Source organism: Lytechinus pictus, chromosome 4, assembly GCF_037042905.1.
Source record: "Lytechinus pictus isolate F3 Inbred chromosome 4, Lp3.0, whole genome shotgun sequence".
Lineage (NCBI taxonomy): Eukaryota > Metazoa > Echinodermata > Echinoidea > Temnopleuroida > Toxopneustidae > Lytechinus > Lytechinus pictus.
In genome coordinates, this window is record NC_087248.1 from 24,293,347 (window position 1) to 24,317,092 (window position 23,746).

The 23,746-nt window shown below is 39.4% G+C and overlaps 1 protein-coding gene across 2 annotated transcripts in view; it reads right to left on the reverse strand.

Moving 5' to 3' along the window:
* Window positions 1-1,817: 1,817 nt before the first annotated feature.
* LOC129259292 (SR-related and CTD-associated factor 4-like) overlaps window positions 1,818-23,746 on the reverse strand; it is a 34,334-nt gene continuing 12,405 nt past the window's right edge. The window contains exons 4-13 of one of the 2 annotated variants that reach the window (XM_064098686.1): window positions 23,318-23,478; window positions 22,698-22,940; window positions 19,933-20,015; window positions 18,770-18,917; window positions 17,182-17,336; window positions 14,816-15,159; window positions 14,224-14,324; window positions 13,798-13,905; window positions 10,779-10,953; window positions 1,818-10,330 (exon numbers count right to left, since the gene is read on the reverse strand). In XM_064098686.1, the coding sequence (XP_063954756.1) occupies window positions 7,206-10,330; window positions 10,779-10,953; window positions 13,798-13,905; window positions 14,224-14,324; window positions 14,816-15,159; window positions 17,182-17,336; window positions 18,770-18,917; window positions 19,933-20,015; window positions 22,698-22,940; window positions 23,318-23,478 (4,643 nt within the window). In that variant the 3' untranslated portion in view covers window positions 1,818-7,205. Of the gene's footprint in view, window positions 10,331-10,778; window positions 10,954-13,797; window positions 13,906-14,223; window positions 14,325-14,815; window positions 15,160-17,181; window positions 17,340-18,769; window positions 18,918-19,932; window positions 20,016-22,697; window positions 22,941-23,317; window positions 23,479-23,746 lie in introns of both variants that reach the window. The other variant, XM_054897589.2, reaches the window with a different exon arrangement.

Genomic DNA, 23,746 nt, shown 5'->3' on the forward strand with positions numbered 1-23,746 from the left:
AGCCAGTATAGGCCTACATCACGATTTTTAGTATTTCGGTTGCCACATTTGTAAAGCTGGCAGAAGTTAAAGTTAATTGGGATGGGTAAAAATTCTTCCCTCCTTCGCAGATATGCGATATGGCCCGAAAATGGCGAACCATGCATTCTCCTTAATTTTTAGAGATCCCCTCGCTCATCAGGGTCGCCCATACTCGCTATAATGTCGCTATATCAGCGGGCCGCGGAAGGGGGGGGGGGCGGGGTATAGGTGGGCTTCGGCCTCCTTCTTTTTTCCAAGCCGCCGGTGTACAAAAAAAACTTAACCACAAAAATGACCCGATTGTGATTTTTTTTTCCATCAGCCCCCCCCCTTACAAATCCGTCCCTAGCTGGCTATTCCATTATCAACGAAGAGGACATTTCAAGATCAAGACGCAATTTTTTTTAGATGCCCGGAGGGCACTTCTATTTTATCATACATGTCCTAAAAAAAAAAGAATGTGTAAAAAGGTATTCAAGATAAGACAAGTATTAGGAATTAAAAAACACCAAAACGCTGACTTTCGTAAAAAAAAAAAAAAACCTGTGATTATAGGGTCTGCCTTTTGCGAGGGTATAAAAGTAAATATATAAAAGAGTATTTTTGCGCCAACATTAAGTGTTTGTATAGGGTCCGATTTACCCCGAACCGATTCAGAGGAAGAGAAATTGCACAAGGCCGGGACTATTTAGAAAAGAAGTGTATACTAGGACAACTCTCTGGTTATACATGATACGTTTCGGTACTCTAATCTCTAATACTATCGGACCTACTTGTTTTTAGGGTACAAAAAAATTATTGTTTGTAAAGAATAAGGTTCTGTTAGTAGCCGCCGGATGGGGTCCCAAACTACTGGGGGTTTCAAGACCATTGAAAATATGGCCTACTAGTACTTAATCGTTTCGACTGTTTTTTTAAACCCCATGGAGATGCATGTTATCTTCTGGTCAATAGAAGTGCCCCCCTCCCCGTGCTCGATGGAGGCCTATAATTGTCTTAAGTTTGTTTTGTTAAACACTAAATTCTAAAGATCATAGCTATTAATTGGATACTGAATTCCGGGTTTTGGGAGATTAATTTAGCATGACCAGTTGTTGTTGTTGTTGTTGTTTTGGTTTTTTTTTTTGGGGGGGGCGGAACATTTTGAATTAACGGATGAAAATGCTAGTCAAATCAAAGAGGGTCACTAATTGCCATAATCACAGCTCGCTTTACTAATCAAAGAGGGTTGCTGTGGAAAAACCTATTGTTTGACGATATGATGCTAGTCATATCAATAGGTAAAAGATATATCGAATAATTGGGTATACGGGGGGGGGGGGGGTTAATAATATTAATGATATAGGTATATTTATCCAAGGAAGCCACTTCAGTTCTGAAAACTGGCTGTTCTCCCAGCGGGCCCTGCTATTATATATTACCCATCTCAATCCAATTTTACCTTGACCATTCCAGGTTTGCAAGTCACCCCCACCACCAAACACAATTAGGGTGGCCCGTAAATATATTTTCGGGGGGGGGGGGGGAGGGAGGGTAATTCACAAAATTTCACTCTTGCCCCTATACTAGCTCTTTCTATAGCCAAAGGTGAAGAAAAAAAAGGGGAAAAAAGGTTGTCTTCCCCATCCAAATTCCCTGAGGGCGCCCTAGTATTTAGCTCATGTACTTGCCTGCTTCAGATGTCCCTCTGCCTACCTGTTCTAAAATTAGGTTAGTGACTAAAATGAAAGTAAAGAATGCTGTGAAAAAAAGGAATATGGCACACATATCAAATACAGATCAGAATATGGGAGAAATGTACTAATCAATCTGTTTAATTCACCAATATGTAAACATCTACTCCACTAAACACAAAATCAAGAAACAAGTTTGTCGATGCTCAACAGAGAATTCCATCAGTAAATCTTGGCCCCTTTTCTATCTTTATAAGAGGGGGCACCTCTCATAAAAAACTTATTACATGAGGAGTGCCACAGGGGGTCTTTACTAGGCCCTTTATTATTTCTCATTTCTGCCATGTGTACCTCTCGAGAAAAAGGTATAACCCGACATCATACTTCAACAGAACAGGTTCTAACCAACCTTTCACTTATTTGTTTTTTTTTAAGAAAAAGAAATAAACTGAACCTCCTTTGTAGAATTCTCTGCATCGCAATTATATACATTGAAAGGTCTCGACAACCATAAAGGGGATAAAATCACTTAATATGGAACAAAAGTATGGTCATTACCACTTACTGCAGGTATTGCCTTTTGCTCAGGTCTGATCTTAATTTTCATTCTTAAAAACAAAAAGGTTTTGTCTATGAAATTATAGTTGTAAATGTACATGCAATTCGGGAAAGAAACTTTGAAGATGCACACCATGAATGCTGGAGAAAATGGTACATTTCTTTTGTCCCGTGTGATTTTATACCTCTGCAACAAAGAAACTGGTGTATAATGAATATGTACAAAGTTATAACATATATGTCATGAGAATCACAAAATATAAGAAATCATTCCAAAGTGGTTCTGCCCAAGCCTACGTTAGAGGCGAGGGAATTGAAAGAGGTTCAGCCCAGGCCTACGTTAGAGGCGAGGGAATTTAAAGTGGTTCAGCCCAGGCCTACGTTAGAGGCGAGGGAATTTAAAGTGGTTCAGCCCAGGCCTACGTTAGAGGCAAGGGAATTACCTGAAATGTTCACTTAGTTCAGTTCATGTCATGGTCCAACAGTGAAGACCTGGTCCCACGTAGGGTCTCAGTGAAGACCTGTTCCATCGCTGGGTCTTAGTGAAGACCTGGTCCAACGCTGGGTCTTAGTGAAGACCACAAATGCACATAATTCACTACACATTCACTACCGTTACAATATATATACCTTATATCTACAAAATGCGATGCATTATGAGTAAGATATCAACAATCAATCATGCCAAAAAAATCAAACAAAACATGATTCGTTGACAATATGCAAATATTTACAAGTGGCCAAATTAATAATAAACATCACCTCTAGTGGAAAAGTAGTCTAAAATGTGGCCCAAAAGTACAAATTATCATTATTTTTCATCCCTCTTCCTCAGCAACATCTATTTATTTTCTTTTTGTATGGAAGGGGCATTTTCTTTCAACCTTATTCAATCATTTTCCCTTTTTTTTTTCAGTTTCACAATCATTTCTAGACTTTTCAAAATAGGGGAGTATACTTCATACACACTAAATAAATGACAAGTTAAAGCAATTTACAGGCGATAATATTCAATAGCCCTCCCTTTGAAAGATGCTGCTCCGGCTACATCCCTACACAAATTGCGTGCCACAAAAAGTAATGTTAAAAAAAAAGATAAGTGAAAAGTCGAGATGGAAAGATTACACTAGGATGTGCAGACCGATATTCTTTCATATAAAAAATTGTGAAAATACTATCTTTATTTGCACTTTAAAAGAGTACCTTCAGGAATAAAATTCCACAACGATCAACAGATATCCTTCGCGTTATAAACACATCGTTACTGGTGGTGGGAGGTTGAATTTTTGTGAGAATTTTGGAATGAAATAGTTTGCAACATGAATGCTCCTATCTTGGACATTCTTCTTTAAATCCTGACCAAAGATCTATTGGAGAAGAGATGAACAATTTTCAAGCAAAAATACTCAAAATTACAGCAAAACATTCTGTTCCCACAACCAGCAAATCTATCAGGTTTTCTCATTAAAAAAATACAATTTCTACATGGGGAAAATGACATAAACCAAATTGAGTAAAGACCCCAGACATGATTGTATCAATCTATTTCAAATATTTCAGAGAATGAAAAAAAAAACCCAAGGTTAATATTTTGTGTGAAAATACACAGATTTTTCTGAATAATCAGCAAAGGTATGTTATGTCACCACTTTTTTCATTTTTAAGAGTAACTTTAACATATTTTTAAAGATTTGTGTAATTTTTTTTAATTTACGAAAGACCTGGCGATTATCCGCAAAAAGACAATACATATCCATAAGGCTTTAAAGAGAGATGATGAAAAATTAATTCGGCTTCATTTTCAATTTTGACGAATTAGTTGATGAAAAGAAAAAATTACACTTGCGGCAGTAACGACCTGAGCTCACTATAAATATGCACGAGTTTAGGTTCACCCTACGAAAACAAATCATCTGATTTTTTTTTAAATCCAATTTTTAATGAAATTTTCAGTGTTATGCTATTTTGATTACTGTATTCTATTTTCATTCAAATTGACATTTTCTTGGGGCAGACTTGACCTGAAGAAGTATTATACACTTTTATTACAATAAATATCCACACCAATAACTTTCAACTGGCAATTGTGATGTCTGTCTTTATAATACAGAGTTCACTTTCAAATAAATAAACTTCCTAAAGCTGTTGTACATGGTTTAAGAGTATCTTAAAGACAATAGAAGTTGTGGTAACGATCTCAAAATGAGTTCGAACAGAATCCAATTAAATTACCACCCAAGTATGTATGAATAAAAAATATGTGCCAAATAGCTCTGGAAGAAAATGCGTAATTGCTGAGAAATAAGCAGAATAAGCACGGAATTCCATCAAATGTTGGGTATTTTTCGAAGCAATGTTAAAATCAATGTCCCACATATGCTTTTCTGTGTTAGTGATCATCAAAATCATTGATTTTGAGCTAGGATTTCATATCACAAAGATAAGTCTACATTAATGGATCAGATCTAGATGTATGATATGGTGACAATCAACCTTGATGTTAAAGACTTTCTCATGAAATAATTATTTGCTGCAACTATCGTCTTTTACCTTTAAAGCCAATACAAAACAGATGCCTTGAATAGCACCACCTTAAGTCTTCAACTCCGGCCAGGTGACGTCCCTTACCCACAATGCAACATTCTAAGCAGTGCCGTCTTGTAATATAGGCTCACTTGAATACTATCACACTAATTCACTTCTCAGCATGTTCACACCACAATAATTACATTACCAAGTAGAACTAGAATATTTCCTGTGAAAACATTTCAGTTTCTCTATGCATAATAAATTCTGGGCTAATGTTATCTCAGGGTTAATAATATTCATCTCTTAACCCTAAAATGGCCGGGGGGGGGGGTTGAATCAACCCCCCCCTCAACATTTTCTGCGATCATTCCGCCGCGCGAAATTTTTTGACCGCGCCACTCGCAGAGTTTATGCTTTTAAGTCTTGCGCATCTTTTGAGGCCAAATTTACGATGCCTGGGTACGCGGTTCCGAATTTACGCAACATTTTGTAAGCGCATGTCAGACCAAAAATTGTTCCAAAACGTGATTTTGTGTACAAAGTCAATGCAAATTGAGTTTTCTCATCTTATTCATAAAGATATGATTATTTTTACTTTAAACAGCTGAAAGCAATTGATTTTAGCATAATTATGCTTCAAAAAGGTTGTGCAATAAATCTGGTAAAAAAACAAAGAAAAACAAAAGGTTGAAAAACAAAGAAATACATAAGAAATTCATAAAACAATAAAATATATAAGAAATTGATTTCCAAACTGAAGTTTTTTTCAATTGCCATTGTTAAGAATGCTACAAAGAATATTTTTACCAAAAATTAGCATTCTAGGAGCTTTATTTAGTGAATTAGAGCAAAAAGTATGATTTATGCATAAATTAGCATAATTAATTCATATAAAATAAAATCTCATTATTTTGGAAAATTTCACCATACAGCCTTGTAGATTACATCGCACACTACCAGTGGCAAATTTTTGCGGCGCTCGGGCAATCGGCGGCCGAGATCTCAGGGGGGGGGTTGAATCAACCCCCCCCCCCCAGCCACAGAACAGCCAAAAAAGCCCGGCCTAGTTAGGGTTAAGGTAATTTCAAAACTAGTTATTTATAGCATACGGCCAATGAGAGACCAACGTTGGTCCATTTGCTCCCCCTTTAAAGTGTTGTTAACATTTAGATGTGCATTAATTAGAATTTATATTATCACATACCCTTTACAGATACTTAGTTTTAAGCATACCAAAGACTTTATTTGAATAACTACCTTCAATATCGTATTTTGCAAACCAGTATTGAAATCTTCATAAAAAAATCATTTGTTCCCAAGAGAGAAAAAAAATCATGATAAATAGGAAGCACGTGGTGCAGAAATTTGAAAATTTGAGTACATCCAATTTCACCTTAACTTCATTGCAGCATATTTTTAGGAGTTAAATCTAAAACACATCATTTCATTGAAATTCACATCAAAATAAACAAAACTTACAAAAGTATATCAAAATCTCATTAAGCTGAATCTATTGGGACATAATGGATTTTGACCTATAATCTCACAAGCATTCAATAGGCAAAATAGAGAGAAGAATATATTGAAACAAGGGATCAGAATTTAGAAAGGTTGAGGTCTGCAAATGGAACCCTAAACTAATACACCAAATTTTTACACCAACATTTCAAATGCTGGGGCCTAAGATATGAATATGTATAAAATACTAATGAAGGAACATGTTACCGATATGAAAAAAAGTGTAAAAGAATAATTGAGCGGAAAAGACCTGACATTTTAAGAAATGGATGCTTCAAGCTGCTTGCAGCCCCTCATCAACCCGAAAATGATACATAGCTGGTGATATAGACCTTCTGCATTGATGTCATCGCTCCGCCATCTTAGAGGCTGAAGCCATTGACTGGCATGAGTAGGTGATCTGCAGCTGGCGCATCTCTGACTCTGTTTATGGATATTCCTATATCCTCTGAGGGAGGACGCTATGATATTATGATGTCATATGCATAACATTTATTGCTGATCTTTAAACCTATTGCAAGAACCAATGAATCTGTTTGATTTTCAGACTAATGACCAGCTCAGATTGAATTAGTTTCACTTTTTAAAAATGCAACATATATACTGCTTCTTTGTCAACATTACTTGGGGTTCTTTCAGGCAAAACTATCCTTTCATACATACATGTTGCTGGCTTCGATAAAATTTTTAAAAAGTTACATTTCATTTCAGGACAATTTATACACAACAAAAAATTTTGATTATCACAAAAGCAGAAAAATGACTGTGATCCCCAGAATGTTGAATTTCTATGAGAAAACCTGACAGAGTGTGCAGATACAGATTTGGTTAAAAAAAGCAACCTCACACCATTACAGTGAAAATATATGTAGAATCATTGGCACTTTTTGCACGGACAAGGAAAGTTCAAGATTCTTCAGGCTTCTCTGATTCTGATTGTCCATCTTTAGACTGACTTTGCTCAGTTTCTACTTGGGCAGTTTCAGTTGGGGCAGGCTCGGATGCTGCCTGTGGCATATCCGGTGATGCCGGCATGGCAGGGTCTGGTGGCGGTGCTTCTTCATGGACCAGAGGTTCAGGGTATGGTCCGACTGGTTCATGCTTAGTACTGTCGTTAACAGGCTCCTGAGGCATGTCAGCAACACCAGGAACATCGCCAGGCGCACCTCCTAAGTCTTCCATTGGTTCGGCTGGTGGTGGAACAGATGGAGGAATGGCTGCGGAGGACATTTCTGGATATGCTGGCTCTGTGTCTTCAGTTGGTTTATCGGGTTCATAGCTATCTTCAGCAAAGGATGGCCGTCTTGGCTCTGCTGCTTCAAATGGCTGGGCAGGAAGCACAGCTTGTGGAGTATCTGAAGGTTTCATGATTGCCTCCTGAGGAAGTCCAGGAGCAGAGGCAGAGGCATCCGGAACTGCACCTTCAGCACTCGTGCTTTGATCTACTTCAGAGCTTTGAGGTGGCTCCTTACCGATGGGTTTCCATTCTCCAGGAGGGACTTCACGTCCAGTGTCCCTCTCTCTGTTCCTGTCCCTGCGATAATCTCTGTCTCTGTCACCACGGTCACGATCTCGCCAATCCCTGTCTCTTTCACGGTCTCTATCTCTATCCCGTCCTCTATCACGTTCACGATTGCGGTCCCTCTCACGATCTTGCCAACCCCGGTCTCTCTCCCTTTCTCTGTCTGAATCCCGATCACGTCGTGAATATCGATCATCTCTGTCACGGGAAAATCGATCATCACGATCTCCACGCTCTTTTCTCCACCCCCTTTCTTGGTGATCCCCTTCCTCTGGTCGGCGGAAGTCCCTATCTCGTGGACTCTCGTGCATCCTCATGTCAACATCCCTGCCAAACCCTCCACCATCTCTTCCACCTTGGTCATTACCACCCCTGTTCCTATTTCTCCACTCTGGTTGGTTTACATCTTGCCAGCGACTTGGGAACTTATTCCCTTCATCCGGTGCAGCATTACTCCATCTACTAGGTGCTCCACTTTGCCTTCTTGGATCCTCATCTCTCCTATTTTGCCCTTCACGTTTTTCAGGTAAGAGTGGAGGAACATTTGGTCCAGGCCTCTTGGGTTGGTCATTTATGTCCGGAGGCATTCCTTGGTTTGGAGGAGGAATTCCTTGGTTTCGAGGAATTCCTTGGTTTGGAGGAATTCCTTGGTTTGGGGGGATTCCTTGATTTGGAGGAATTCCTTGATTCGGAGGAGGCATACCTTGATTCGGAGGTGGCATACCTGGATTTGGTGGTGGCATCCCTTGATTAGGGGGACGCATGCCCTGATTCCGTGGAGGCATACCCTGTGGACGCATCATACCTGGCAGTGGCCCTCGAGGATTCCCCATTCCTGGGGGTGGAACACGCATTCCACTATTTGGAGGGAACTGGACACCTCCAGATGGACCAGCTATCCTTACATTCTGCATGGGTGGACCTACACGGATCTGCATACCCTGAGGAATTCCTCGATGCATCATTGGTTGCCCGACGATGGGACGCAACATACGTAGTGCAGGTCCAGCAAATCTGTTGACGTCTCCAAACTCTGGCCTCATCGGTCTTCCTGGCATTCCAGGTCCAGGAAGCCGGAATCTCTGCATACCTCCCATATCTGGTCTCAAACCAGGTCTTTCCCCGAACATCATCTGCAACTTGTCTAAGCCAACATCCTGATCATCAGGCTTCTCAGGGGTTCGCCTATCAGGGTTTCCTCCAACTGCTCCATGATTTCCTGACCCTTGCCTTTCTGGTACTCCTAGTCGAGGACCCATACTCCCTCCTACTTCTGGTAAATTGGGTTTGTCCTGCCTATCCGGTTGTCCAACTGCAGAAGCATCTTTGGGTTCAGCTCCTGGTTGCTGGTTATTTCCCTGGCCTGAGTTAGGTAGTGCAGCAAGACCAACTGGTCTCAATCCTCTAATACCAGGTCCAAGAAAAGGCCTAGGAGGTGTCCCCATTCCTGCCACTTGAGCAGGTCGGACCTGAACAGGTTGCGGCCTTGCATTCTTCAAGATTCCATGTAACTTGGGGGGTTCAGTCTTAACTGCCGAAGCCTCTGACACTGTCTTTTGGATTGCTTCTAAAGCCTGTGGAGTGAGGCCCAGAAGATTTGCATTATTCAGTAATGACTGGATAGGACGGACAGCTGCTATTGAATTTGCTACTGAAGCTGCTGTGATAGAAGTTGCAGGAGGGATAGGTTGGAACATAGACGTTCTGGGAGGCGGCATCCTTTGCCCTGGAATCATTCCAGGGTTAACAATCAAACCCTGTGTCACTAAGCCTGGTAGGTTGAAACGAGGCCTCATACCACCCGTCATTACAAATGAAGGTTGTGAAGTAACCATCGAAGTTGTTAGTCCAGCCATGCTATTGTTTGCGGGAGCTACATCTTCGCTTGCTTCTGTCTTTGGCTCTGCGACTCCGAGAGAGATGCCTGGCGGTGGTGGTTTCTGGGCCTCTTGAGGTGCTACAGTGGCAGCCGTTGCCTGACTGACACTTGGCATAGAGGGTGGCATGGCTGGTGGTATTCCAGATGGATGTATCATTCCAGCTGGAGGAGGAACACCAATCGGTGGTGGCTGTCCTGGAACGAATCCTGGAGGGAATCTATAACCTTGAGTGGCCATCTGACCAAACCCAACAAACGGAGGGAAGACGCCACCGGGCATGACAGGCATGCGTACCATCTGGGGTGTAGGAACTGCAGCTGGAGTAGTGACAGTGGAGGCAACCTGAGGCTGTGTTGCCATGGGTGCCATCGGAGTTGGTATGGCTGCCATAGCTGGTACCTGGGTGGCAGCAGGAAGGACGGCCGGTGCAGAAGAGATCTGAGGTTGTGCTGGAGTCATCACTGGCATGCCTGGTAAGGGAGGTGCAGGGATAGTGGCTGCTGCGGCCATCGGAGGAGGCAGTGGAGCAGATGCTACCGTGGTAGGAATAGGAGTAGCGGCAGCAGCTGCAGCGGCAGAAGCTGCAGCCTCTTCCGCTGCCTTCAAAGCAGCTGCATGAGCGGCTTGGGCTGAAATAAAACAAAAGTGAACAAAATATCTTAAAATATTTCCAAAAAATCTGGTATCAACTCAATTAACTCAATACAATATGCTCCTAGTTCTCAGCAGATGCTTCCATTCTAAATTTTTCCACTTTAACAAATAGAATCCAATCTGAGTCTGCCTTAACAATAAAATATTCCTGTCTAATCTTTTAGTCATTTTGTCATGTGGAGAATAATTTGTAATGAAATTTGGCTGCACAATTTATCACAATCAATCAGATAAGACATTTCGCTTTTGTAGAACATTCTGTGGTTAAGAAGAGATGCAATCATACAGTCAGTAGCCACGATCTTGAGTGAGGGGAAGTGAAGGGAAGTGTGACGAGGTCAATGCATAAGGTCTATTTGAAGATACAAGTCTTTAACACCCTAGCGTCGATTTCTACGTATCATGTCAAATAAAAATGCTAACCTTCTCTGATTTCCGGGGGCAACGTGTCTTCATCGATCATGGCTCCTTGGGCGATGACGTCGTAGTTACCGCTGGAAGGAAGCTCCTCCCACGGGATGTAGCTAACGCCCTTCTCAACTTCCCAGTACTCTTTGTAGTTTGCGTCCTTCATGCCCTTACCCAGGGCCCACGCAACCTAAGAAGGAATCAATCCACATTAGAGTTAGGCAATATTTAATTTGGTGAAAGGGTTAGGCATTCACAATCTGAATCGTTCATGCCCTTACCAAGGGCCCACTCAACCTACAAGGAGTAAATCAACCTAAGAGTTAAGCAATATTCAAATTTACAATTTGAAGCATTCATGCCCCATTAAATACCTACCAATACTTTTCTTCAAAATAAGCCTCATTTTGCAGCTATATCACCATTTATACCCAACTGTTTGCTTATCTTATACGTCCGTTTTCTTATCCCATTTAAATTGGTTATTTTAGGAGACTTTACCTCACATGGCCACTACTGGTTTTATTTTAAGCCCCCCTTTTTTAATTTCTTATATTATTACACAGGCCTAATTATCCTCAAATAATATTTATTTCAAGTTGTTTTTTCTTGCATGTTTTCTTAATCAATGTATATATTTGATGAGTATATAGATATATATTTGTTAGAAATGAAATAAATAAATGAACTGAACTCGACCAAGGGCCTAAACAACCCACATGTACATGTATAATGAACCAAATCAGCCTCAGGAGTTAGGCAATATTCAAAGACCCATGCAACCTGTCATGATCAAATCGACCCGAGATTTTAGGTAACATTCACATCACAAGAAATGATTAGGCATTTACAATTTGCATCATTCACGTCCTCTTACAATATTTACTTTAATATGACGCAACCATAGAGTTAGGCAAAAAAAAAAACAAGTTGGATGAAAAAGTTGGTTCCTTGCCACTTGGCCTACCCAGCATTGCATACTTTCTGTTTGGTCTCATCCCACATGGTCTAATTTCTAGTTCATCTACAACCAGTTTGTCTACTTGCCATTAGGTCTAATTGCTAGTTAGTCTAATTACCAGCTAGGCTAAACTCCTTTTTACCCAATCTCCACTTGGTCTATCACCTCTATTAGATAACTGTTTATAAATTCAATTTTCATTAACAGTGTGCAAAATGCTAAGTGTAGGCAAACTCAGCCTCCCAGAAGTCTTCTAGAATATTTGCCCAATTTGAAGAATGGTTTAAATTAAATTATGGAAAACGTTTGTTATACATTAACCCTTATTAAACTGGGGGGGGGGGGGGTCAATTTGCCCCCCCGTAAACAAATTTCGTCACTACGCCGCCGCGCGAAATGTTTTGACCGCGCCGCTCACTGACTCTTTACTTTCAAGTCTTGCACATCTTATGAGACCAAATTTGCGACGCACGGGTACGCCATCCCGAAATTCCCCAACATTTTGTGAGTGCATGTCAGACCCGAAATTGCTCAAAAACGTGATTCCGTGTACAAAGTCAATGCAAATTGTGTTTTTCAACCAAAAATCATAAATGTATGATTATTTTTACTTCTTTTGGTTTAAATAGATTTATTTCATGCTATTTATGATCGCAAAAGGGTCCCTGACAAAGCTCATCGGAAAAAACAATAAAATACATAAGAAATTAATCATATTTTTGCAATTTTGTTGTGGATATTTGTCAGAAATGTAATAATTGATACTCCCACCAAAAATTAGCATTCTAAGTAGCTATATAAATTGAGTTAAAGAAATAAATACACAAAAAAAGAAATTAGGGCAAATTTCATACGCTTATTTGCATAATTAATTAATAAAAAATGTAAACAATTTTTTGAAAATTTTACTAAACAGTCTTGTAGTTTACATCCGGCTCTGCGCGCGTGCAAATTTTCGCGGTGATCGCGCAATCAGCGGCCGAGATCTGGGGGGGGGGTGGGTCAAATTGACCCCCCCCCCCCAGTATATACTGGTCCGAAATAGCCCAGTTAAGATAGGGTAAATTAAATTACGGAAAACGTTTGTTCTACATTAATACATCTTCTAATTAAATTTCTAAATTTCTGTGGTCCCAAAAGATTTGACTAAGGCAAGGTTACCTGTAGACATAAAGAGCACGAGACCAAAAGTAGTATAGATCGAATGGCAGTTAGACTAACTGGTATAACTGCTGTTTGGTCCACACCACATTTGGTCTCATGCCCACTTGGTCTACTTTTCATTTTTTACTATGTCAAATGATAATTTATTCACAAACAGTACAATAAACCATAGTGTTAGACCGAGTGAATATTAGATGAAATGGATATGGTCAAATGGTAAACAGTCTTTTAAAAAAAGGTCATTAGACCAAATGATTATTAGACCAAATGGCTGTAGATGATACAGGATTGGACCATGTGGGATGAGACCCCATGGCAAGTGTAGACCAAGTGGCTATTTACTGTAGAGACATTCCTGACCAATGGGACACCATTTCTAGACAGTTCTTAGACGAACTGGTTGAAGATAAACTAGGATTAGACCATATGGGATGAGACCAAATGGAAAGTAGACGAAGTGGGGGTAGACCAAGTGGCAATTTAGTGTAGAGACATTCTTGACCAATGGGACACCATTTCTAGACAGTTCTTAGACAAACTGGTTGAAGATAAACAAGGATGAGACTAAGTGGCAATATTTGACCCATAGGACACCATGGCCTGTATTCTGAAGTCTGGTTTAAAGTTGTGGTTTAAGTATGGATAGCCAATAGTTACATAAATCACTGACAGTAGAGATATCCTATTACAGCTCATTTGGCTCTCAAATCATTCATAATTGTCTAGGAAGTATAAATAGACGATTGGCTTCACCATCGGTGAATAGGGAAAAAGCACAGTAAACATAAGAAACATTACAACTTCATAAAAATTGTGACACTTTTGGCTTCCCATACTTAAACCACAACTTTAAACCTGAGTTTAAGTTAAACCCGACTTCAGAATACGGGCCCATGTGTAAACACTCACCCTCAGATTATTGCCACGGAATCTTGTGTCTTTGATTTTCTTGAGGGTTTTGTTGGCTTCATGTCTCTTTGCCATGCATACATAGGCACATCCTCTTGTCCCAATGATCTGTATACCAAGAAAGAAAAAAAAAAACAGCCGTAAATTAACTGTAATAAATCTAGTAATATTAATAATAAACAAAACATTCATAATTTGCTATCTTTCTAGAAAACTAATCTGAGGCGCAGATGGATAAGTAAGGACTTACAAAAAAAAAAAAATTATTTGTTCGTTTCATGAAAGGACTGAGTGGTCATGTCATTATATTCCTTCTACCAGTGACCGAGTTTGATCTGATGCCGAGAACGATGGACTGCTAAAATATAGAAATTTGTTTGAAATTCAGTGTCACAAAAGTTATATTGTGCGAAAAGAATGACATACCTCGACTGAAACGATCTCTCCATATTCCTCGATAAGTGTTCTGATGTCCGACTCGGCTATATTCTTACCCAGACGACCTAACCAGAGTGTTGTACTGCACACTGCACAGAAAACACCAAGAGGGAAAAATGTTTCAATCAAAAGAAGTACACAATTACATCAACTCTACCACTGTGCAAATTGTTGTGGCAATTGCCCGATTGGAGGGGGTGGGCAGGGGTAAGGCGGAGATCAAAACCTAGATTAAACAGCTTTGGCATTCTAGCTCTACATGTATGTCTTACCTTTTAATTCACATAATTTGACGAAGTATACGTTGCAACAACAGTTGACATGTTTGTTATGTTTTAATTGCAAATATATAATTACACTTTGAAAAAGACATAAATGGCAACAGTTTCTATTCCTCTTTTTGGCTCTGAATTCGTACTGTTTGGATGGCCTTTCATATTCTTGAACACTAATCATATTTTTTTCCGTAAAGAGTAACATTATTTTTCAGTAATTGTTGGCAGCTCTGAAAATGAGTACAAAACTACACATAGACGCACAGAACAAGACGCAAAAAGATCTCTTGAACTTTTGTTCTTACCACTAAGATGTTTTTCCTTGATGGATGGAAGACCCTTCTTTTCTCTTTCCTTCAGTTTTTCCCTTTGGCGCTCCTCCTCTTCTTTCTCCTTCCTTCGTTCCTCCCGTTCCCTCTCTTTCTCTCGATGTCTCTCCTCTCTATCCCGGTCGCGATCCCTATCGCGGTCACGGTCCCTGTCTCGGTCCTTCCGGTCGCGGGAGCGTGATCTCCGCTTGCGTGACCGACTCCTGGAGCGAGATCGTCGTTTCCGCTTCGACCTAGACTTGGACCTGGATCTTGAGGTAGACCTAGATCTTGAACGAGACCGGCTTCGTGAACGTCTGCTCTTCTTTGGAGTATGCGATCTAAGGAGTACACATTATCAACAATAACAAATCAAGAATTGCTGATTATTATACAAATAATGCATTATTATATAATGTTGACCACACACTATGACAAGCTTCATTATACCTCTTTCTAACAAGTGGAATGCCTCTGGCCGTCTCACCTGCATCACGCGATTCAATATAGCAGCAGTGCTGATTTTGAAAACTACTATAACTTGCACAAGATGTTCAGTGATACTTGGTTACTCTTATTTCCACGTGTTATGAACAAGACCAATACACTTATAGAGATATGATGGCAATTCAACATATACCCCCAACGTGGCCAAAGTTCTTTGACCTTACATGACCTTTGACCTTGATCATGTGACCTGAAACTCGCACAGGATGTTCAGTGATACTTGATTTGTCTTATGTCCAAGTTTCAAGAGTCAGATCCATCAACTTTCAAAGTTATGATGGTAATTCAACAGATACCCCCATTATGGCCAAAGTTCATTGACCTTTGACCTTGGTCATGTGACCTAAAATGTGGACAGGATGTTCAGTGATACTTGATTACTCTTATGTCCAAGTTTTATGAACTAGACCAACACACTTTCAAATTTATGGCTGTAATTCAACAAATACCCCAATTTGGCCAAAGTTCATTGACCCTAAATGACCTTTGACCTTGATCATGTGACTTGAAACTTGCACAGGATGTTCAGTAATACTTGATTACTATTATGTCCAAGTTTCATGAATCAGATCCTTAACCTTTAAAGTTATGATGGTAATTCAACAGATACCCCCATTCGGCCAAAGTTCATTGACCCTAAATGACCTTTGACCTTGGTCATGTGACGTGAAACTCATGCAGGATGTTCAGTGATACTTGATTAACCTTATGTATAAGTTTCATGAACTAGGTCCATATACTTTCTAAGTTATGCTGTCATTTCAAAAACTTAACCTCAGGTTAAGATTTGGTGTTGACGCCACCGCCGCCGTCGGAAAAGCGGCGCCTATAGTCTCACTCTGCTATGCAGGTGGGTGTTTCATAAAGCTGTTCGTAAGTTAAGAGCGACTTTAAGAACGACTGGTGATCCCTTCTTGCGGTAAGTGGTATATTGAATCGGCGATGGTTTAGCGCGTAAGAAAGGATCACCAGTCGTTCTTAAAGTCGCTCTTAACTTACGAACAGCTTTATGAAACGGCCCCCAGGTGAGACAATAAAAAGCACATTCTGCTAATATTGATATAGTTAATTCATCCGTTTAAAGGACAAGTCCACACAAACAACAAGTTGATTTACATAAAGAGAAAAATCCAACAAGCATAACACTAACAATGTCATCAAAATCTGGTGTAAAATAAGAGTTATGACATTTCAAAATTTTGCTTAATTTCACAAAACAGTTTACTGTATATGCACATCCTGGTCGGTATGCAAATGAGGGGACTGATGACATCATTCACTCACTATTTCCTTTGTGTTTTATTATGTGAAATATGAAATATTTTAATTTTCTCATCATTGTCATGTGAAACAATGTTTTATTCCTCCCTGAATATGTGCTTTTACCATTGTTTTAAGATTTTATGGTTCAGTCAAGTTGGTCCTTACTGTCAAGTCTGCAAAAACTGTGATATACAAAACAAAAGAAATAGTAAGTGAGGGACATCATCAACTCTCATTTGCATGCCACTGGGTTGTGCATATAACAGATTTGTGAAAAATAAGTGCAAGTTTGAAATGTCATAACATTCTTATTTTACTTCTGATTTTTTGATGAATTTTTTTCAGCGTTATGATTGTTTGATTTTTCTCTAATGATTCAAATCAACATTTTTCTGGGGTGGACTTGGCCTTTAATAAACAGTTCCCATCTAAAATGAAATGTGATAAAATTGAGCAACAAATGCAAGCCAATTGTGGGTCCAAATATTCATCTGTCTGGCAAGTAACTACGAATTTGAACTTAATTTTATTCTAGAAACAACAGAGGTATCTATTTGCATCAGAAATTTGCAACTGATGGCAAAATAACGTACCTGCTTCTATCTCTCCTAGATCTCTTAGATGACGATGACGATTCCTCCCGTCTGTACTCCTCGACCTCATCTGACCTGTAGTATTCCTCTCTCTCTTCAACTTCTTCTTGTTCCTGTTCTGCTTCTATCTCCCCCGGTTCAGGAGCCGTATTTACCTGCTACACAAGAGGAATACTGTATCTTCAACATGTGACATGGTTTGTGGAAAGCCACAAACAAAATTGATGCTATCGATGTATCCCCATTTATTCATTATTTGACTTAATACATCTACCCATGTCTGTGCGAGGTCGGTTGGCACACTTCAGCAGGCAGAAAAATCTTGAACACACTACAATCATGTTTACTGTGCACATTTTCAACCAATGCATGCTTCTGTTTTATCGGATTTAATTTTACTTTTGTTAATGATTTTTCACTGTACTTTTTTGCGATTCAGATCATTCAGCCAGAGTAATTACATTTTCCGTGAAGTTTTAACAATTCCCTGTTTTTCCTGAATTCTTTGTTGTTTTTTCCCCATTCACAGTATCCCGGAAACTCCAAAAGCATTTCATGAAATTGATCAGTTACCGAAGGAACTCCGCTCCTCAGCCAATATAAATCAAGGAAAGATGTCATACCTGACAACTTGTCAGACAGGAAATGTTGATGCTTTGATCAATTCAAGTCGATTCATTTTAACCAGGGATGTGTTAGAAAGGATAGGAATGTACCAGCATGCTTTAACCCCATGTGACGAGCCGACGACAAGATAATGTCGGAAGATTTTTTTTCAGGCCACATTTTCTCGGAGCAACAAGATAAGGTCAGATTCCAATTCGCTTGTCCAGTTCTTAATGATGCATCAGTACGTTTTGTGGGCATAATGGGAATCAGCGAACAGAAAGAACCATCATTCGAATAATATTAAAAGTTAATTATCCCAGATTCACGCAAGAACACGCATAAATTACTGTACAAACTATGTTCATAATTATACATCTTTCATAATGAGTGAGTTCTGAAATAGTGCAAATTTGTCGGAAGATGCTGAAATAAGTCAATTTTATAAGTAGTTAAAAAAATCTATGTCTTTTTTCATGAATCTTTTGTATTATTTTGGCACGCAAATATCACAAGGGCTTATCTTTTTGTTGTCCATAACTTATTTGAAATTTGTACAAGAAATTGATCCAAATCTAGAGACAAAAGTAGTAAATACTTATATTTTGCTTCTGCAGAAGCCAGTCGGCTCCGAAGGGTTAACATCGGCACGCCACATGGGATATCAAAACCCACGTGGAGTGCTTTGCCAGTGATTGGAATGCCTCTGTATTCCGATAGATTTTCAAATGCATCGTGTCTGAGTTTCCTATCCTTTCTAACACATCCCTGTTTTAACTTCATGTAATTGTTCGAACAGAGATCAGGGGAGTGTTTCATCAACATTTTCATCCGAAAAGTTGTCAGATCTGACATCTTTCTCTGATGTTGATTGGCTGAGAGGTACTGTTACTATGGTAACTGTCGGATAAAATGGGACTTGTCGGATAAAACGTCCGACAAGTCCTTTCATGAAACGCTCCCCAGGATAGGGAGAACCCACCTCTTCTTCTTGGAAATGCTGTTGTTGTTGTTGCTGCTGAGGTTCTGGGTAGGTTGGCTGTTGCTTGACTTGGTCCTGAGACTCGGCCTGCTGAAGCTGGTGGGTAAGGCGCTGAACTGCCTCCAAGCTTGCCTGTAAGCTGGGGATCCTAGGAGACGAAAGTAAGGTCATATGTGAACAGGTCTCATTTTCATATCACAAATAACTTCGTTTCATAATTAATAACATGATTTTCAAATTGCTGTATTCATGTCTTCTTGTCATTTTATCTGTTAAAGACTTGTACAATTTCGCTTAAGCTGTGAACCATCATCATCATCATCATCAATCATCATCACCACCACCACCACCACCACCATTACCATCATCATCGTCATCATCATCATCGTCATCATTCTTTTTAGTGCTATCATTATTGCACATTTGACATTGTGATCACAGGAACTAATCAGATGGACTAGTCTTGGTTATGGAGAGGTTAGAACAAGGGTCTTTGACAGAAAGGAACTGCAGATGCACAGCAGCCAACCCCGTTTGTAGGGACAGCACTGGATGCTGATCGATCCACTCCCACAACAGGTTGCCCAAAGGGTATGATGGGGGGACCTAAAGCTACGCACTTTGTTTACAAACAATAAAAACTATGCAAATTTTTATATTCTAACAAACCATCTTTCACAAATTTGTGTTAAATATTGTAAAGATTCATAACCAAAAAGAAAATATCACAAAACTCACTAATACGAAAATCCCGCCGTGTTTTCCGAACACCTCTTGATTTCGCCGCCCGATGTAGAAGGGGTCCTAAAGCTACGCACTCAATTTATCATGCAAAGAAAAAGTATTTCCTGTGCCTAAACTTCTAAATAATGTTCATATTCTTATAGGAAAATATGAAATCAAACTGAATATAACTCCAAAATTCCAAACAGTTGCTGGTTTTCTCTGTATTTAGCGATTTATTGCAGCCTCTGTAGAAAAAAAATGAATAGGAATCGTTCGTCACACTGCAGTCACTAGCTCCACACAGAGTGCGCATTTTGCAATTGAAATTGCATGCGCATTGGAATGGTGCGTAGCTTTAGGGCCCCCTACCATACTAGTAATGCTCCCTCAAGGCAGTTCATGAGGGAATATCTTCAAATCTTCGAGCTAGAACTTACATTGTACTTGGTGTGGGTGTGACTTCTTTCTTGGACGATTGATCCTCATCTTCTTCATCTCCATAATCAAAGTCAAGTAAAGCCTATTGAATACATAAAAAAAAACCCACAAAAAACTAATCAATGAACATAGAAATTCATATGCATAATATGAATATGCTAAAAAAAATCAAGGAACACCACCACAAAATGTATTCCTTCATGCCGAGTGTTGAATGTAGACAACACGACAATGTTCGGCGAGTCCAGAGAAACAAACTTCATTGAATGTAACATCTCATCACCTGACTTCACAATTAAATATCTTTAAAGGGGAATCCAGCCTTGGCCATTAAATGTTGTGTTGGGAAGGAGAAAAATAAATTAAACAGAATGGTGAAAGTTTGAAAGAAATCGGACAAGCAATAAGAAAGTTATAGCTGCTTTAAAATTGAGATCACTAATACTATGTAGATTTCAAATTGGCAACTGGGTAAGTAAATTATGACAAGGGGCAAGGACAACTTTCCCATAGGCCATGTACTTTATTATCAGGGATTTGTGGTTTTCTCCTTAGTACCCATTCCCATGGGGCAGTAATCTAAATATAACCCAGGTAGTATATTGTTTTATGTCCTCATGAAAGAAAAATATAATTTGAAATAAAACTTTTGGGAAAAATGACATATTAGCCATAATATGTATTGGAGTACATGGAAGAGTAGTCCTTGCCTTACATCACTATGACATCCCATATGCGGCCAATTTGAAGTCTCCATGGGTATAGTGATTACCAATATTTACAACTTTTGAAAATTCATAACTTTCTTGTTGTTTGTCCAATATTGTTCAAACTTTCACCTATCAAATTGTCTGATTTTTCTTTTTCTTATATGTTATAAAAACAAGTTTTTATTTGGGTTGGATTCCCCTTTAACCTGGATAAAACTTGAACACTTTCATATGTTCATTTTCTGGCGGGGTTGACTAACATTTGAGCACTACTGTAATTATGGAATATAATTATGGGGATATTTCCATTTTCATGAATATTGGGAAGAATTATATTTGTGGATAAGTATGCGATAGAAATAGTTATAGGAAAATGGAGATTATTTGGTTGGATTAGTCTAATCCCCCGACAGTGATTTACCAAGTTTGTACTTGTATAAACAAGTGGAACGCCTCTGGCAGTCTCGCCTGCATTACGCAATCTAATATAGCAGCAGTGCTAACTTTGAAAACTACTATAAAATAATCATTCACAAAAACATCATTCATATAATGACATAATACCACGTTCATTGACCATAAATGACATTTGAACGGAGACTTAAGACTGTCAACTACACCCATGTCCACATTTCATTCACTCTATCCATAAACTTTCAAAGTTATGATGGCAATTCAACAATTACCCCAACATGGCCTAAGTTTATTGACCTTAACTGACCTTTGACCTTGGTTTTGTGACCTGAAACTCACAGGGGATGTTCAGTGATACTTGATTACTCTTATATCCCAAGTTTTATGAACTAGATCCATAAACTTTCACAGTTAGGATGGTAATTCAACAAATACCCCCAACACGGCCAAAGTTCAATGACCTTTAATGACCTTTGACCATGGTCATGTGACCTGAAACTCGTACAGGATGTTCAGTGATACTTGATTACTCTTATGTCCAAGTTTTATGAACTAGATCCATAAACTTTCAGAGCTAGGATGGTAATTTAACATATACCCCCAACACGGCCAAAGTTCATTGACCTTAAATGACCATTGACCATGGTCATGTGACCTGAAACTCGCACAGGATATTCAGTGGTACTTGATTAACCTAATGTCCAAGTTTCATGAACTAAATCCATAAATTTTCAAAGTTATGATGGTAATTCAACAAATACCCCCAACTTGGCCAAAGTTCATTGACCCTAAATGACCTTTGACCTTGGTCATGTGACCTGAAACTCAGGCAGGATGTTCACTAATACTTTATTAACCTTATGTCCAAGTTTCATGGACTAGATCCATTAATTTTCAAAGTTATGATAGTAATTCAACAAATACCCCCAACATGACCAAAGTTCATTGACCCTAAATGACCTTTGACCTTGGTCATGTGACCTGAAACTCAGGCAGGATGTTCACTAATACTTGATTAACCTTATGCCCAAGTTTCATGAACTAGGTCCATATACTTTCTAAGTTATGATGTCATTTCAAAAACTTAACCTTAGGTTAAGATTTGATGTTGACGCCGCCGCCGCCGCCGTCGGAAAAGCGGCGCCTATAGTCTCGCTCTGCTATGCAGGCGAGACAAAAATGTAGTATGTGGTGTTTCGAAAAGCCACCCCCCCCCCCCCCTCAACGTTTTGCATTCAAAATTTTCTTTTAAGTCTGCACAACGTTTGACGCTGAATTGTTAAATACGGGTTAATTATTACATTCCCCATAATGGCTCAATTTTGCGCAAAAGTAGAAAAAAAAATGAAATTTTTTTTCAATCTAATTGGTCTGCTCATTCAGATTAGAGTTTATTTTAGTATTCAAATGCAAGTTAATGTGTGTTTTTTACGCAATTAAAATCACATATTTTTGTAATCTGTATGCAAAGTCAGAAGATGATAATCATAAAAAGGCCCATTATTTTTCATTCTAATTTGTTCTGATTATTTAAATTTTGGTTTCCAAATATTTCAAATTCCATTTGAAAAAAAATGCCCTTGAAAGAAAAACTGCCTCTGTACTAGACCTTACTGGAAGGGTCTGGACAAAACACTGACCTTGTTAAACCCGGAGGGTTTGGAGTTTGTATTGACTGGCTGGAGAGGGGCGGCCTTCTCCGCCTTGACGGGCGCGTCTCCTGTCCATGCTTGGTTGGTCAATACATTGAGCTGACTGGTCAAGGTCTGCATCTGGCTCAGAAGAGACGTATCAATGCCTGGTGCAGCCTTCGGCACCTGAGACTGCTTTTGAAGCTGCTTCTGCAGGAGCTGCAGCTGCTCTATCTGCTGCTGTTGTTGTTGCTGTCAAAGGCATAGACATTTCTGGGCTGTTACAACATCATATCTCAAATGTGAAAATGTGTGATTTTTAGATTTTGACATAGGCATAAACTTCTCTTGCCTAGAAAGTGTTCTCTTCGGGAATTAGACAATATGAGGTCGCCAGCATTGCCATGTTTCTGAAATACAACTTTTTTTTCTCAGCTGCCCTAAATTCTTTTGGGCACCTAGGATTGCTTCTTTATACTTTGTTATCTTCCTTGTCCACTTTCGATCAAATTTTCAGTGCTTTGTCTGATTTGTCTTAACCTATTCAAGCAATATTATTTCTCAGCCAGGGATACCCCTTTAATACACAGGTTTTGACAGTGCACAAGCCAGGAAAGAAAGGACCTTACCACTTGTTCGGCAGCTTCACTATGTTTGGAGAGCCAAGAGCCCACATCAGCGGCACCCTTCTCCTGCTTTACCGGTTCAGGCGCTACAGAAGCAGCTACTACTGGGGCGGGTACATGCGCAGCTGGCTTAACTACGGCATCTCCTCCTCCTTTTATGCTACCTGCGATGGAAACAAATTTGGAGGAGATAGCAGTGACTTGTCACCCAATAAAAGAAAGCATGAAAACTTGTAAGCCTTGGATCCTCTCGGGGACCTGGGGAGGGGTGTGTCAAAACACAATGGCCCGTATTCTGAAGTCGGGTTTAACTTTAACTCGGGTTTAAAGTTGTGGTTTAAGTATGAATAGCCAATTGTTACATAAATCACTAACGGTAGAGATATCATATTTCAGCTCATTTGGCTCTCAAAGCATTCATAATTGTCTTGG